At 34.6% G+C, this 17,713-nt stretch overlaps 1 protein-coding gene across 1 annotated transcript; it reads right to left on the reverse strand.

The window, feature by feature from the left end:
- Positions 1 to 2,096: 2,096 nt before the first annotated feature.
- On the reverse strand, positions 2,097 to 11,294 carry LOC108911053 (nuclear pore complex protein Nup153). The gene is made up of 5 exons (XM_018715880.1): positions 11,127 to 11,294; positions 10,344 to 10,869; positions 7,020 to 9,874; positions 6,856 to 6,962; positions 2,097 to 3,311 (listed from the first exon to the last, which is right to left on the reverse strand). The coding sequence occupies exons 1-5, from the start codon at positions 11,190 to 11,192 to the stop codon at positions 3,236 to 3,238; spliced, it is 3,630 nt and encodes a 1,209-aa protein (XP_018571396.1). The 5' UTR covers positions 11,193 to 11,294; the 3' UTR covers positions 2,097 to 3,235.
- Positions 11,295 to 17,713: the final 6,419 nt, after the last annotated feature.

Here is a 17,713-nt window from a genome sequence, read left to right on the forward strand (position 1 = left end):
TTGTGAATTTAAAATTAGTATTTGTGGAAAATATAAGATCGTGATATACAATTAAATTTACGTACATTTACATAAAAAAAAAAACAAGAAAAAGTACCACAAAATTTTACACTTAATTTATTATTATTGGGTGTCATTATGCATTCATTTAATTACTTTAGTATTATTTTATTTAATGAGAACTACCTACAAAGTATTTTAAATTTTCCCGCGACACCACTTTGATATTAAACTGACTTTGGTAAGTAACTAGATATGTTAAGTTGGCAACGCTGTGAAACTTGTCACAATTAGTGTCGTCTTATAATCTATAACATATTAAATTATAGACTCTTATGCAACCAAGTATACACACATGCTGTATTGTATGTTGCCTACCGAACAAACACAAACGATACAGTAACAAGAACAAAGCATATGCCAATAAGCAATGACAAATACTCTGAAGGTTATATCTCACCCATACTCAGATTATAAATTTTCGGAATATTTTGCAAATTTATAAAGCCGTTTTAAATTCTTGCGAGTTAATTTTTAAAATAAAAAGGAATGATAAAAAAAACAAAGACATCTTAACTAATTACTTTTATTAACCAAAAACAAAATTTTTTAACAAAAACTTGGCTTTAACGGATGAATTACCGACTATATAGGAATGCCTATTCAAAAACAAAACAATTACTTTAATTCTTAACTGTCGTAATATATTTTCCTCTTAAAGATTAACACTTGTAGCCGAAAAAAAAAAATATACAAGACTAGGCCAAGTTTTTACGGTTTTTCTAAAAGATAAAATATAAATAAAAAAATAAAGGCACAAATAATGCTGAAAATTCCATTAATACGTTTACTGAAAGAGCTGTACGAATCCTAAAAAATCCAAATGAAATTTTCAGCGAAACAAATCCGTTAGATACTATGTACAAGAAGCAGTCTAACTCCTTTTTTTATCGTTAAAAAAAACGGGGGTCGGCCCCGAAACCAACTCAAACCTGCGATAGACACAGCAAATAAAAATACATTAATTAGACAGTACAGATTTATTCATCATTTACAAATACAGTGTTGCCAACCGGTTACCCTTATATACAAAAAAATTAATCGACCTTTTTTTCAATTCCGCGTTGACGAATTTGTGAGCAGGAAAATTTCGTTTTTGAAATGAAACTGAAAAGCAACTTTTGGATATGGCATATATCACGTCAATTTAATATAGATCTTTGAACTAAATTAAATTAATGTTAATAAATGATGATGGAAAAGGTAGACTGACAAAAAAAATACAAAATAACAATTTTAGTCACACATAAAGGAGTTATTTTTGGTATCTTCTCTATTTTTATATTTTTTTTTGGTAAAATGTCATTTTAAATGTACTCTGTATCTCGAAAACAAAAGACGAGAGGGAAAAACATTCTTCTCCAAATTTCCAAACTTATGGTAGCTTTTTCAAAAACACCCAGTATACAGGGTGTTCCTAAATATCATGTACATAAGGGAGGGGGTAATTCTTTGGCTTATTTCATGACTAAAAGTTCATATAAACATAGGTCCGCAAACGCTTCGTTACCGATCTACAGGGCGTTGGAATTTTAAGATTTTTTAGTTTTTTCTCTATGGCTCCCATAGTTTTTAAGATATTTAGCTCAAATTTGGATAATAAACAAGAGATTATCTAAATAAAACCAGAGCCTACTGGACCACTTTAAGAATTTAAATTTCATCTAACGAATTACACAAAATCGTTTTTTATTTTTTTTCTCGATAACGGTCGCAGATACGAAAAAATCATAAGAGACAAACAAGTTTCTCAACAAAGTATCAAATTCAATTTCGATTTTAGAATTTACCAGCAGCGCACCGGCACAAAAGTTTAGGGGAAGAACATGAACCCGAAAATATATCACGACCATTTGGCATGTCCAATGATGGAAGCCCTACAGTTTTACCTATATTCCAAATTTGAGCTAAATATCTAAAAAAATTTGGGAACTGTAGAGAAAAAACAAAAAAAAAATTAAAATTTCAACGCCCTGTAGATCGGTAACGAAGCGTTTGTGGACCTATGTTTATATGAACTTTTAGTAATGAAATAAGCCAAAGAATTACCCCCTCCCTTATGTACCTGATATTTAGGAACACCCTGTATAATCGTATATCCTAAAAAAATTCCTGTGAATGGGCTTTACTGTATGTTCAAATATGTGTCTCAATGAAATTTTATTTATTCTAATATTCGAGCTGAACGAATTGAGTGACGTTTACGGGTCGGGATATTTCCCAGAACGTAAGAAAATAGGTGGGTCGCTTTTTAATTTAACCCGTCATAGATTTAACTGGTGACCAAAGCGATATCGTAGGGAAAAGTTTCTCCTGCAACGCGTTCTACAAAAAGGTCGATCGTCGATAAAAAAAAAAAATAAGGAGTGAGGCTACTTTCAAACCTTAGCACAGACAAAACGGTAAGATTGCAATAAAAAAATATATCACTATTGCACCGCAATAAACCTCTCGTCCGATCGCCAGCTGCGAATCCGCCTCTAATGAAATCTAACGTCTTCCCCGGTAAAAGTTCCGGCAATGCGTTTTGTCTGTGTGCAATTAATAACCATTTATATAATGTATATATTATGTATGGGGCCTGACCCATGAGAATATCACAGAAAAGGGCCAGTAACGGCGAGTCATATAAATATTATATGTTAAATAACCATTCATCAAAAGTTTTCCCGGGTCTCCATCGCACAACCGATGAAAACGTCCCACCAAACGTCATAGTTAAAATTCTACATTCTATGGATCAGACCTTTCGAATGCCCTACACTACGGTATACAATGTAGGAGTAACACTTGAGGTGTTCGTAACGCGAGTTACACCCCTCCGGGGCGCCTCCGTGAACATTATCCCGTCCAAGGCATTCCCGTTACGACGTGCGTACTTCATTTTTTTGGATAACAAACGTCGCGTTAACAACATTGCGGGGGAATGCCCGACCGTTGAATCTTCACAGATGGCCCGTTGATATTTTAGTACCTAGCTAACATTTATAGGTCTGAAAACAAATCCACTTCTGTCGTCTCTTAATACCAACATCCGCACTTTATTAATATTAGTTGTTTTATATTTATAATATTATATGAGTGAATAAATGTAGCGCAAACACACACCTCTTACATTATGCCACACGGTACTACACTGGACAAACATTCATGAATTATTTACAGGTCCCTCGAACTATCGCTGCGTCCTCCGGACGGCCTTCTTTATCTTCCTGGGCGCCGCGACGCCGCCGTCCGTCGACGGCTGGGCCCTGCAAGATATTACACAATTGGAGAGACAACAAAAACAAAAAAAAAAGAAAATCGTTAATATTTGCAGGTCGCAAACCTGAGTCTCGACTTTTCGTTCATGTCAACTAAGATCAAAACGGTAAAAATTAAAAAGTTATAATAGGGTGAGTAAATCGCAGTGTGTGGTAATACATCAAAAAAAAATTATATACTAACTTTAAACGGTTTTGAGTTCAAAATCAAAGTTAAGAAATAGAAAATTTCCCCCCCCCCCCCCTGGAATAGGTAATTTTTAGTAAAATTTATTGTAAATAATTAATTCAGTCAACAAGTATTGTTGTCCGACAAATTTCAAGCCGCCTTTTTTCAGTCCGACAGCCGGAAATCGGAATTTTCACGGGGTATGAAAAATCGATTACCACATGTCGGACAAAAGTAACAGGCGATAGAAAAGTGTTTTTTATAAGCAAAAATTGTCATGTCCGACAAAAATATATCCGCAAATTGTCAGTCCAACAAAAAAAGATCGTAAAAAATGTGCACGTTATAATTTCTAATAAGGTATTTTCATGTATTAAGCAAAATTCCATATAAATATACAATACAGGGTGTTTCAGAAAGACCTCCCGTAAATACAAGGGGTGAGGACGACAAAAAATAAGAATTTTTTGTCATATGAACTATATGTCTATCTCCTCTTCTCAAAGCTCAAGCTTACTTTGAGAAAAGTCACTTATTTTATAGTGTAATATTGTAAGAGTTTAATTAAAAGCCTTTTTTCTCGAAAATCGTCCACATTAGGAAGTTCTAACAAGAGTACATTATTTTTAGAAAATAAAATTGTACAATAGAAATTAGAGCCCGACTGGTAAAAAACCTAACCTTAAAAAAAATATAACTTAAATTGTAATAAGAATGTAGCATAACTAGCGCTTTCTATGAAATATACAAAAAATAATTAGACTAGCGTATTTGGCACCCTTAAAAACCTCGGGCTACCAAATTTCATAAAAATATTTCGCACTATTTGGAAATTTTCATAAAAATGTTATTTAAAAAATTTTATTTTGTCTCTCTGTATCTCGAAAACAAGAGGAGATAGACATAGAGTTCATAAGACAAAAAATTCTCATTTTTTATCATACTATCACCCTCTTTATTTACGGGAGGTCTTTCTGAAACACCCTGTATATATTTTTCGTTTTATTCTTGTAATTGTAAATCTCTATATGCTCAATTTAGCCAAATAAATATCGAGAAAAGAATTAAACGATTTCAAAAAAGTATGTATGGTGTAAAAAAATTATGCACAAAAGTTTTGGGATTTTCTTTTAGAAAAATAGGAAAATTTTTGTAAAGAAAAATAACAAACGCGAATGAAAACTTGAAAGAGAAAAAAGGATTTTTATATCAAGTATAATATTAATTTATTTAGAAATAATGCATTATGCACTAAGATCGTATTAATCGCCTCAAAAATAACTTCATTTGTTTATAACTTTTAAATTTTTAAGCATAAAATAAGCAATATTATAATTATTTATTTGAAACAAATAATAATTTACATAATAATAATTAATAACCATTTATAAATATGAAATTTTTGGAGTGAAAAAATTAAATTTCATCACGTTTATTGATTTATTGATTTTTTAATAATTTGCGGACATTAAATCGTCGGACACTTATATCACTATTTTGTACAGTAAATTTAAAAGTGGAAAAAATGAAAATTAGATATGTGGTAATCGATTTTTCATACCCCGTGAAAATTCCGATTTCCAGCTGTCGGACTGAAAAAACGCGGCTTGAAATTTGTCGGACAACAATACTTTTTGACTGAATTAATTATTTACAATTAATTTTACTAAAAATTACCTATGTGGTAATTGATTTTCAATACCCTGTTATTTTGGCATGTTTCGACCGGTAGAGGCGTCAATGTCGGAGGAATTTCTGTCGGACAAATTTAAATCGGCATTTGCAACAAAATTTCCAGTTACTGAAGCTAAAAATAAAAGATGTGGTCTTGAGTTTTCAAGACCCCGGGTAATTGCCATGTTTTTGGACTTTTCCGAGTGGAAAAGCGGAGGAATCGAGAAAAGTCGCAGAGGTAAAATGTCATAGACTCGTCAAAACGAAGCTCCTCAGGAGTTATAAAGTATGTGGTAATCAACTTTCCAGAGGGGGCCTGTACTGTGGACTATTAGAGGGGAAAAAAAAAGAAATTTGTTACCTGGACTTTTATAAGTGGAAATGGTAAAAGGGCTTATAATAAACGAAAAAAAAAATAAATGCGTGAGCAGGGGCGACGGAGGGTTGATTTGGGGGGTTGAAAGTTGTGAAAAATTGTATCATTGGGATTTCTGGCGAAAGTTGACATCAAACAAAAACGTATCTAATACAAAAGTAGAAGTCACTTTTTAAGAAAACCTCAAAATTTTCGAAAAAAATGCGAAAAACAGTTTTTTTTCTGTTTTTTCTTTTTTTATTTCTCATTTCCGCAAACATAACTTAATTTTGTTGAAACTTGGTGAAAGTATACCTTTCTGTGTCTTAAATAACCTCAAATAACACAACTTTTTTCTAACTATTCGGCTTATGTTTATAGCAATACTGTACAAAAATAGTTTTGGGTCAAACAATGACAGTTTTTTTTTGTATTTTTTCCGAACAATTGAATGGTGTAATTAGTTTTTGATAATTTTGAATTTAAACAAATTATCAATAATTACTGAAAAATTCATTGCTGCGTCATTTTTTAATTTTTTGCATTTTTGAGCATGTTACTGAACTGTGATAACAGATTTTTTGATTTCACCAAAAAGAATGTCAAAACGAAAAAAATTATCACCGGCAGAACTCTGTACAACGATTTTTCTAAGTAGAATTTTTCTCTGAAAAAAAAGTTTTTCAGACCGGAACAAATGAATATCTCGGAAAATTCTTGACTTTTTTATATAAAAGAATTTGAGGTTATTTAAGACACAGGAAGTTAATACTTTCACCAAGTTCCGTCAAAATTAAGTTTATATTTGCGGAAATGAGAAATAAAAACGAAAAATCAGAAAAAAAAGTGTTACCTGGCTTTCACAAAATTTCCAGTTGCAAACATCAAATTCCCCGACTTTCATGAATATTTTTTAAATTCCCGACTATTCCCCGTTTTTTTAATGAAAAATAACGAATTCTCCGCCTTTCCCCGGTATTCCCGGCCGCTACGAACCCTGTTAGAGAACCTTCCACCTTGACATCAGCGTCATCAGGTGACGTCGACGATGGTATTGCTGTTAACCCGAATACCTCCACAATTACTTCTCAGGGAATTAACGTAAGTAACTGTTCGGGGTGTAATATCAATTTTAATGTTTCTAAATAATATAATTCTTTCTAAATTTCTATTATCTTGAAAAGAATGCTTATTATTATTAATTTTAATTATTGTGAAACAGTTTTCACGTCAGACAAACAATCGTTTCATCCATTCGCCAGCTAAATATTGTTAAAATACGTGAATACCATTTTCATATTTCGACAAAAAAAGATAAAATAAACTGTACTTACGAAAAAGTCGTCACACTCCCATCCGTAAAGTTAAACGAGGGCTTGGCAGACGCGTTGAAAGCGGGCGCCACCCCCGTGAAGTTAAACCCTCCCGACGTCGATGCAAACTGTAAACAAAAACACAATTAAACAAGATCCAATGCGTACGCTACACCGTCACTCACCGTAGAGGCGGGTGCTCCAAAACCGAACCCCGACTGAGAACCCGAGCCGCCCGCATTGTTAACGGCAGCGCCGAAACTGAAACCGGCCTTCTGGTTGTTGTTGCTCGAAGCCATACTTCCAAAATTGAACGTCCCGTTCTGGGGGGCCGCGTTGGTCGCTCCCCCAAACATATTAGCGGCCGGAGTAGCGTTGAAAGCGGGACTTTCCGTCTTGCCGGCGGTGAAGTTGAAGGAAGGGGTAGTGGTGGGACCGAAGTTGAATCCCGACGATTTAGGAGTCGTCGCGGTACTGGCAGACTGCCTGAACGAGAACATGGGAACCTTACTGGCCGGTTCGGAGGCATCCTTGGCCGTTGAACCGCTGGTAAAAGCAAAAGGCTTCACTTCCGTGGAATTCGTCATTGGTTTGTTGGACACGCCGAAGGAAGCGGTGTTTGTACTTCCAAATCCGTTGTTTAGAGAGGTCGCCGCTGGCTTTGCCGAGGGGAAAGACGGGGGGTTTTCCGTAGCGGACCCGAATTTAAACAAGAGCTTTGCCGGTTCCGATTGACTAGGCTGCGTGGTTGGTACTATGGGAGCAGCGACCACCGCCGGCTTTGTTCCAAAAGCAAAAACCCCCGAGCTGGTTACCGGCGGTGCAGCCGTCGTGTCCGTTTTATTACCAAACGGATTGCTGTTGATTTCCCCGTTGGCCGTTGGGAGCTTCGGATTAAAAGCAGGTTTATTACTGTCGGGTGCTTCCGGTTTTAAGATATTCGGTTCCTTATTCACGACGGGAGTCAATTTAAATTCGCTAGGGGCGCTTTCCGTCTTCGCCGGTAGTTTTTCTTCGGGTTTCAAAGGATTACTAGCGGTGGGTAATACTGGAGCTGTCGCATTAGGTTTGGGAGGCTCCACGGACGGTTTAGGAGCCGAAGACACAGGGGTTTTTGGTTTTTCCTGAGCGGGCGGAGGAATACCAAACGAAAAAATAGCCGGGGTGGTCGCAGCCGGTTTGGAGTTATTCCCAAAGACAGACCCCACATGTGCGTCCGTCTTAGAAACCGCGACGGTTGTCGGAATACCGAAACTGAAGCTAGTCGCTGCGGCTTTGTCGATGCCAAAATTGAACGAAGACATGGGCTTCTTGTCTTTCAGCAACCCCAAAGCGGGGCTGTTCGATGGGGCGCTCTTAGGATTGGGAGTTTCGCAACACTGGCATTTCGTGTTGGATTCCTTGTTCCGTACCATGCAGGTACCGCACTCCCACTCGTCGTTCTTCGATTTAAACGCACTGCCAAACCCTGTAATGCCGCCGCTCGGACCCGTCTTCTGCGATCCGGCTTTGGGGTTCGGCGTTTCGCAAGCAGCGCATTTACTCAGGTCGCTTTTGTTACGGATCATGCAGGTGTCGCACTCCCAAGTATCACCAGACGGCTTGAATTTATCGCCGAACCCAGACGGAACGTGTTTATCCGTCGCCGAGCTCGGTTTAGGTGCGGTACAACTGACGCATTTACTGTCTGCGTCGTTATTGTGCACCATGCACGAGCCGCACTCCCATTTGTCGGGGGACAACTTGAACTGGGAGCCGAAGGTGCTTTTAGTTTCAGCGGGTTTCACGGGTGCCGTTCTTGGCATTTCGCAGGCGGCACATCTCGTTTTGTCCGGCTTGTTCCTGATCATGCACACCGGGCACTCCCACGTGCCCTGGGCCGGCTTGAACTTATCCAAAATTGAGTGCACCGTTCCTAAAATATCCGTTATGCTGCCCGACTTCAATGCTTTTGCCGTTTTGACCGGGCTTTCGCTTATTTTCTTGCCAATTAGTGACGGTGGTTTGTTCTCGGGCATCTTGAAGTTCAACATTGCGGATTTTTTGGTGCAGGCGGGGGGTTCGCTAAACTTAAAGTTGTTTATCGCCACGATAGATTTCCCGTTCTCGGCTATGACAAGCGGCTCGGAAAACTTGTATTCCATGATGGTGGATGTGGTGGTTCGTTTCTCTATTTGTACGCTCGTCTCAGTCTGTGTAATTCTCGGGGAAGTTCGAGTGTTAGGCGGTTTGGAAGTGTGGGTTTGTGTCGGGTTATCCAGAACGGTTTTGGTGGGACGGGGAGGTGGGATTACGAAATCGAATTTCGGGAGGGTCGTTATCGGGAGAGACACAGGTGCGAGATTTACTTCGCCAACGGCTTCGTTGCTCCCGTACTTTGATCTCACCGAGGTGACTTTAGTTTTTATTTTGCCCGTGTGTTTCTCTTTCTCGTCTTCTTTAGTTGATATTTTGTAGTACTCGGTGTTTAAATTGGATTTTGACGAAGTCGCTAACTGTCTAACGGACTCCGTGCTTTCCTGTAAACGAGTTTTCATCTTTAACAGTTCCGGGACCGTCGGTACTTGAAGTTCCTTATTAGGTGGGCCCCTGGTTTCCCGGAGGGTATAGGGATTCGCTCCGGTGTATTTCGACAATAAACCGTCCTGTCGTAACTTTCTCGAGACAATGGGAATTTTCTTGGCGTCGTTAACAGGCGAACCGTATTGTTCTATGGTGTCTAATATTCTCCGCGCCGTCTTCCCCAGCACTAAATTCCCATTCTCTGTCTTATTAACGGGTTTAATATGAATGGAATTTCTTAGGGACGTTTTCAGGTCCTGCGAGCTTCTACCCAAACTGCGGCCATATGCCGACGCTCCGCCGTATATAGTTTTCCCGTTATAAAATGGTGAATTAATAATTCTTTTCGTGGAGATTGTTTTATCGATGAAATTTGGCGAACCAAAAGTGGAGGCGTTGAAATTAGGTCTCCTCGAACTCAAAGAAGTGTTCATGTTGGGGCTTCTTTCCGAAAATAGTGACCTATTCGACCTTACATCTGAAATGATAGAGTACATATTGTAATTCGTCTAAGATAAATATCTTGCCGTTATTATTATTCGGGATAATAGTGTCACATAAATTTACAACAAATAAACTTATCTCGCGTTTAGGTATTAACAAGAATGACGATGAGACACTTGATATTTATCAGGATGTTATTTACTCTTGAATTAATCAAATTACATAGAATTCGCAACAAAATCAATAAAAAAAATACTTTTTTTTAGGTTTTAATCAACTACTTCTAAAGTTACTTTAAAAAAAAACTACAACAGAGTACATATTAAAAGTTTAAACACTCAACCTAAATTAACTCAAATCATTTTTCCACCAAAAATTCTGTAAACATATTACAATAATTTCAATCTGTAGCTACCACTAAAAAAATTGTACTGCCCCCTTACGTTATATATTTGCCGCCTAACTTCGTTAAATTAAATCAACCAAAGAAAAAACTAACTCACTTGACTTATGAAACAGAGACCTGGGATTACTCGGACTGGTTTGCATGGGTGAGGCCTGCTTGGAACTCTCCTGGCTCCCACAAACTTGTTCCTTGCTGCCGATCCTCACCACGGAAGAATAACCACTTGTAGATTCTTCACTATCGGAATGTCCGTTTAATAACTCGTTGCTACTGAATGTGCCCCGTGTGCCACTCGCTGTGACGGTCGTGGCGCCGCTAAGTAATTTGTGGGACTTCAGACCAGACGGACCAGCCACCGGTTCGGGGATTTTGTTGAATATATGGTTTGACACACTGTTTGGTGCAGGGTTGCGAGTTTCATTGAAGAGTACATTATTACGTTGATTTCCCCCGTCCCCTGCAGGTAACTTTGCCTTCTTCGAGGGGGGCTGTATCTCGGAAATGTCTTCGTCTTCGAAAACCTCATCACGCCTCCTTATAACGGGCCTGTTGTCATCTTGTTTTCGAAACCATTTGGATAACGGGGTATTACTTATTATAGATTTAACTTTTCCAACAAATGACTAAAAAAAAAGAAAAACATTTTGGTATAACCGAGGGTACAACTGAATGGTAGTCGAACTTAAAAATCACATCTCAAGGTTGAACAAATATAGGTTACTTCAGGTGCAAAAACCGTTTACCTGTAGCACCTCAACAATAACTACTGCAATAATGATAAGCACAGAGAAATTTTTAAATATTAAGAAACGTTCGGTTATAGCTATTTATAGAGATGAGAACGCGCGAACATCGTATAAAGAACGCATTATTATAATACCTTGTCACTATCAGATTCCCTCAAGTAAGTATTATGCACTGCACTGTCGTTAAGGTCCTTTTCCATGATTGCACTTAACTATTAAAAGCTTACATTCAAATATAAATATTTTCTTATAAAATAACACATTTTCTACGATACTTTCACCACACGAGGATTAAATATGGCGAACTGATGTGAGATGTGAGGTAGTTTCAAACTAACCTCCAAGATGGAAGCTTCATCAACACTTTTAAATACAGGCGGGAAGGAAAATCGGTGCTCACTATTTCTCATAACTGGCGTTTCTACTTACTCATAAACACATTAAACGTATTGTTCAGGTAAAGTTATTAGCAAATAAATTAGTAAATACTTAAGAGGTTCCTAAATGATATTAAGTAAGGTCGCGCTTGAGCAGGTAAAGTAGATAATCACTAACATTCAGTACCAATCATATTTGATAACATTTCTAAGAAAATATTAATGGTATAATTAAATATATTTCTACCTGAATAAATAATATTAAACAAATTGTAATTATTGGATGAAAGTAACTTTAAACAGATATTTTGAAAATCGTGGGCTGCTATAAGTATAGGCAACTTTTTATACAGGCTTACGTTGTTTGTGTTGTCTAGTAAAAGTACAGATATATTTAAAATAGGTTTATAGACATATGGAAATAAATAAAAATGTATAATTTTTTTCATACAAAAAAATAGATTTCCATGGAAGAAAAGAAAATTTAATTTTCTATTTAAGTTATGAATCAAAATTCATGGACATGATTTATAATATATGTATTTATAAATGCATAAAAATGTCCTTATCTTTTCTGGGAACGAAATTAAAGTAATTATCATATTTTATACATTCCCCACTTAAGTACCCACTTACTGATTAAGAAATTACCCAAAAATTTACAAAATTAAATTTAATCGGTCCCAATTATTTGTAAACATTGTGAAATAGCATTAAAAATTATATAATCTGCAGAATTTGTATTAGCAAGAGCAATTATGGGTATACTTATACTTATTGTTATTCCTTACATTTCAGTTTCTTTGTAGTAAAAATAATGGGAAAGTAATAAAAGGAATATCTTTTTCGTGTCACCCTTCTATTTTGATGCGTTTTTATGGTCAACTAGGTACAGTTCGGTTTCTGTCGTATATGGTTGCTCATGTAAAAACTCGGTCAAAAGCTGGATTAACACTCGACTTGAATATTCATACAAAGATAAAATCGAGGAACTTGCGTCACATTGTTGTTATTAAATATTATTATTTATGTCCGGGATGTATGAATGAAAACTATGCAAATATGAAATTATGAAGACCTACTTAACTTTAATTTATCTTCTAATGTACAGTGGGTTAAAAAATATCTGCATTTAATTGTTTACGTACTCTAAAAATCAGCAAATAAACTAAAAGGTAGGTAAGTATTTGTAGTTTATTCAAAATTTCGGTTGAGTAAATCTATTTTTTTTGTGGAAATAGTAATAAATTATTTGCTTTACTTCATTTCCAGGAAACATTTTTATACAGATATTTTGTAAGTCAAAATAAATAAATATCTTTATAAATATACAGTACTTACTTTACATGTTGAGTTATAGAAATTGTCCATAAAATAATATCTACATTATAAAAAAAGTTCTTGCTTTTCGACACATTTTATGAAAACTACATTATTTTGTGGCAACTTTGACGGTGTCATAATGTTTACAATTTCGTTATGGAAAAAATTCAACAGACTGGAATAAAATGTCATCGTCGAGACGTCCGCACAAAGCATATTTTAACGAGATATTTGAAAATTCTCAATTTTTCTCATTATAATTGTTTTATAATACCGAACTTGCCTAATAAAGTGTAAAGTTTCATTTCATTCCTACCTTAGATAAACGACTTTATCACTATTTCTTCCTGATTACTATTCTATAGTTTTTATTGTTTATTGAGATCATTTGTTAATTCCTTAGCAACAGCCAATCAGATGTCGCATACCTTAGCAACCACTCGAAGTTTAACTTACTTTGATAAACCGCCGATAGAGGGATATAAGTTTTACTAAAGGCAATAAACGTGAAACACAATAATTTTCAAGTTCAAGTAATCACTATTGTTATATTAACCATCCAGCGAGTTATAATCAATATAACAGAACACACATACATTTAATTGCAAACAGCAGGGCCTTAGACCAGTTATTAATTGTTACTAATTATCGTTTAATAATCTAGTTCATGGAACCGATAAAATCATGACTTAAATACAGATCAAACCGATAGTGGCTCAAGTAACGGCAATACGCTTATTAGTTTTCAGCCCACGGGAGAGTCCGAGTGTGCTGTGGAATGCGTGTATCGCTTTCATGAAAATGTCGCTCTTTAGATGATTTAAGAAAATTTACGTTAATTATTTATTTGTAAAAAAATCGTCTTGGGAATAACATGATCAAGGCAAGGTTATTTCAGAAATATACAATTAATTGAAAAGTATATGTAAAAAGCAGAAACACTATTTTATAAACAATAAAAGACATTATGTGTTTCTTTGACATTATAAAAAGAACTGACGAAAATACTTAAAACATATTTTTAAATAGAGATAAAAATGTTTTTTTGTAAAATATGACGATATTAAATTGTGTTCTAGATTCTAGAATAATTAATATATACATTTTTGTTAATTCGCAACTTTTGCACCAATTTCAAGTTAATATTAACGATATCAATACAAGATAGATGTATAATTCAATATTGAATGAAGCTACACCTAAAGATACCGGAAATTCTTGAACAATTACAGTTTTATAGTCATCAATTAATATTGATGTGATTCCATTGCGTTTGAAAGAACTATGTTGCAAGCAAGATTATTAAAATATCCTCAATTGACGCGCATCCCTTGGAATAGAAAATATTGCACTTGAGTGCACAGCCGGTGCACAGTTAATTTACACTTTTCATTAATATTCAGAACATATCGGTTATAACAAAAAAATGGAAAGTGGAGATAAAACTCGTTGCAGTGATTTAACTCACGCGATTAAAAAATATTTTTACATACCTAAATATGGTTTCCGTAAACAAGGTTTATATTCTTATTTCCCCCATCTTCTGGCTAAAAAATGACGTTTTTGTATTAGTTCCGTAGAATAACTACCATACTATGTACCTACTTATTTTCAATATGGGATTTATTTTTGTGTAACGTTTAGTTTCTTTTTCTGTACGTCTATTGAAATTAGAACAGCAGATTGATTGAATTTAAAAAGTTATAGCAGATTTTTTATTTCAGCCAATCAGCTGCCTTGAACGATATAATAAAAGGTAGGTCGATGTTGTCATATCTAGTTCCGAAATTAAACATTGGGAAGTAAATTTAAGAAGTTTCATCATTTATTTAATAAAATGATTCTCGCAAAAGCGAAGTTACGTCTTTAATTTCATTATTATTTAATTTTATTTAAGACATTTCTTTTATTGGTGAAAACTTCTGAAACTATGGCACCTCTGCAACAGAACTTTGGCAACGCAGCATTTATCCTTGTCTTACGTATGCATACGCGTCCCTTTATTTCTCACTAGATGGCGCACATATGATAGCGTCATCGTTCGTTAGTGAAGGTTTCGCGCGGTTTTTATTAACCCTTGTTTGGACTGTCGTGTGGATACCCACTAAACATTTTTCAGTTTCTGACATGTTTCAGAAACGTTTCCATTTTTCTTGAAACGTTTCATAAAAAATCCATGCAACGTTCTGGTAACGTTCTAGAAGCCCAAGATGTCCTCCCCAAAATACGTTTCCAATGAAACGTTTCAAAAAATTGGTTTCAGTAACATTCTTTTTATGTTCCATTTATGCCTTCGATATTTTTGTTTTACGTTTCAGTATATTTTCAGAAATGTTTGAGTAACATAATAATTTTAGTACCATATTGTTCTCATAATGCTCTCAACTTTAGATCATTTTCATTTCAAAAGCGTTTTTGAAATAGTATAAATAGTGTGAGTATTTTTTTAAATATCTCTAATAAGTACTCCTTTGTGATATTTTTATTTGTATTGTGAATGACTTAATTCGAACTAAAAAAAGTTACATTGTATATTAAAAAAATAAATATGCTCTTCTAGTTTGGGGATGCGGCAACTTTTACTAAGAATTTCTTTCTTTTTGAGAAGCCACTGAAAAAAGTTTCTAATATGGTTTATGAATTTTGCCATTCATCGTACAAATAAAAATATCACAAAACAATATCAGAAGCATTAAAAAAAAGCTACACATTTTATATTGTTCAAATACGCTTCTGAAATGGAAATTTTCTAATGTTGAGACCATCATGAATATGGTAACAATGACGAACTGATAATTAGAAAAAGTTAGTTATGATTATGAATCTTAAAATGGTAGGAACATGAAAAACAAATAACATTACTGAAAAATAATATAAAGTTATAATTTCTTCTACGCATGGTCAATATTACATATATCCTTTGAATAATAATAAATTATACAGCAGAAATAAGTATACAAAATGATATCTTGACAAAGATATCTGTAGGTATACCTAAACTCTTTTATTTAAGCATGCCTATACACATAAACAAATATAAACATTTGTACAAAATGTAAAATAAATGATGTCTATTTCACTTGATTCATCCATATTTCAAATAGTTCTCACTGACTAAGTAGTTGCTCTTCAAATTATATCGAAACGTATACAAAGTTCCATGTTCCATTTTCTTAGTTCTTGTCCCTTGTCCTCTTGTCTATAATAGGTAGTGGGAGTGGGTATAAATAACTATGTTTAGGTAGATGTGACGCAAAATTGGAAATCTCTACACATATCGTTTTAAACATTTTGCATCAATATTCATTATTTTATATGCACCTTACAATTACCACAACTGCACACACTACCTACAAATTATCACATAAAATAGCGTCAAAGTAAAGATGAATAACAACGAAACGAAGCAAACTGACAAACCGCAAACCTAACCTAACATAATACGAATTGAAACGACACACGGGAAACAAATAAACTCGGGCTGTTACGCGCAGTCTACGCAAGTCACGAACATACATTTTTTCTAGACTTGTGTTAGAAATATGCCACCACATTTTTTTTCTAATTATGTCTTTATATAACAAAGGCAAATGAACTAACGCTTGAGAAGGATTGGGGATTGAGAGCAAAATTTAACTAATGCCGAATGTTCCATAAGATAAGCAAAAATAGCAAAGGGTTGTTCGTCTGTTATGTTTCCGAGATCGAAAGGGAATGTTTCGAGTAATGTTTCAAACTCTCTTCAATTGTAACGTTTCGGCTATGTTTCACTAAATAAGTTTTCAAGTGCTACATTTCTGTAATGAAACAGAAACGGTTCTAGTTAATGTTTCAAATGTTTAGTAAAACATCTCACTTGCAACGTTTCATTTACGTTTCGTGTTTAGTGGGTAGCGTAATAAATTGTTCGAAATAAACGTTTCTGTGATTATTAAATGTTAAGTGAATATGTGCTAGTGTTATTGGAAATGTATTTAAATTAAAAATTCAACAGGCACTACTCTCAAGCATTTTTAGATGGAGATTATTGGACTATGAAGAAGTTGACTTTATGTAAGAAAGTAAGTTTAAAAACAATCTTTTATAATTTCTTTGGAAACGATACTGTTTATTTTATAAAATACGTATACATAGTGGTTAATTTCTAGTGTTTTTACGGATTACAGATACGTATCTTTATATCGAATCTGGACATTTAAAAACATGTAAGAGGGTATCTAATGGGACTTTGTTAAAGTTTTTATGGCTTTCCCACGTACTTAACGTTTAATAATTACTTTCTCGACTATTTGCATAAGTTTCAGGATATTGTCGATTCAAAGAGAAACAGTTCCTCACTTATGAATTTTCTAAAGAAATTTTTTCTTGGAATGGTCTAGGTCTGGGAAATTCGATTTTATCTTTTGTAAAACCATACGTCATGCTAGATATCTTTTCCCATGATCAATAAAATGATTAATTAGATATACTTTTTATAAAACCCTTAATAGATAGACCTAATAGACCTTTCAATGTCAATATGTATCGTTCATTTACGTGGTATTGTATATAAAATATTGTTCTTCATTTAAATATTTAAGGAACTTAACTATATGGTAAGAAAGCCTAAATCCGTGTTTATATTTGGCGTGACAGTAAACAGAAAGACAATGACTGCGGAAATCCCCTTAAGGAACACTTACCTCTAGAAAAATGTTTTCTGGGGGGGACCTAAATACATAAATTGTGACAAATACCAGTCTCGTCTTCTTACATCCGTATTAACAACTCATTTCGGAAAAATTCGTGCAAATTTACATATAATACCTACGAACAAACCCACTATGCCAAATAAACTTTCTCCAATTTCAATATAAGTAGTAACTGATATATCATCATTTTTTTATAATGTTGATTGTTGAGATTTGTTCTTAGAGGCTTCCCAGAACAAATGGGTACAGTAACTGTTAAAAAAAGCATTTATTTATGTGGAAAGTTGTGGAAATATTAATAAATTAATTAGGTATAGTGTTGATCGGTAG

This window comes from Anoplophora glabripennis, unplaced genomic scaffold (genome assembly GCF_000390285.2).
Source record: "Anoplophora glabripennis isolate ALB-LARVAE unplaced genomic scaffold, Agla_2.0 scaffold640, whole genome shotgun sequence".
NCBI classification, from domain to species: domain Eukaryota; kingdom Metazoa; phylum Arthropoda; class Insecta; order Coleoptera; family Cerambycidae; genus Anoplophora; species Anoplophora glabripennis.

What these genes read in the sequence shown, in the direction of transcription:
- LOC108911053 (XM_018715880.1), bottom strand. Translation starts at nt 11,192, where the DNA reads ATGGAAAAGGACCTTAACGACAGTGCAGTGCATAATACTTACTTGAGG. An exon ending in GGGAATCTGATAGTGACAAG is followed by an intron (nt 10,870 to 11,126) that starts GTATTATAATAA and finishes CTTTTTTTTTAG; the next exon opens with TCATTTGTTGGAAAAGTTAA. An exon ending in GTCTCTGTTTCATAAGTCAA is followed by an intron (nt 9,875 to 10,343) that starts GTGAGTTAGTTT and finishes CTATCATTTCAG; the next exon opens with ATGTAAGGTCGAATAGGTCA.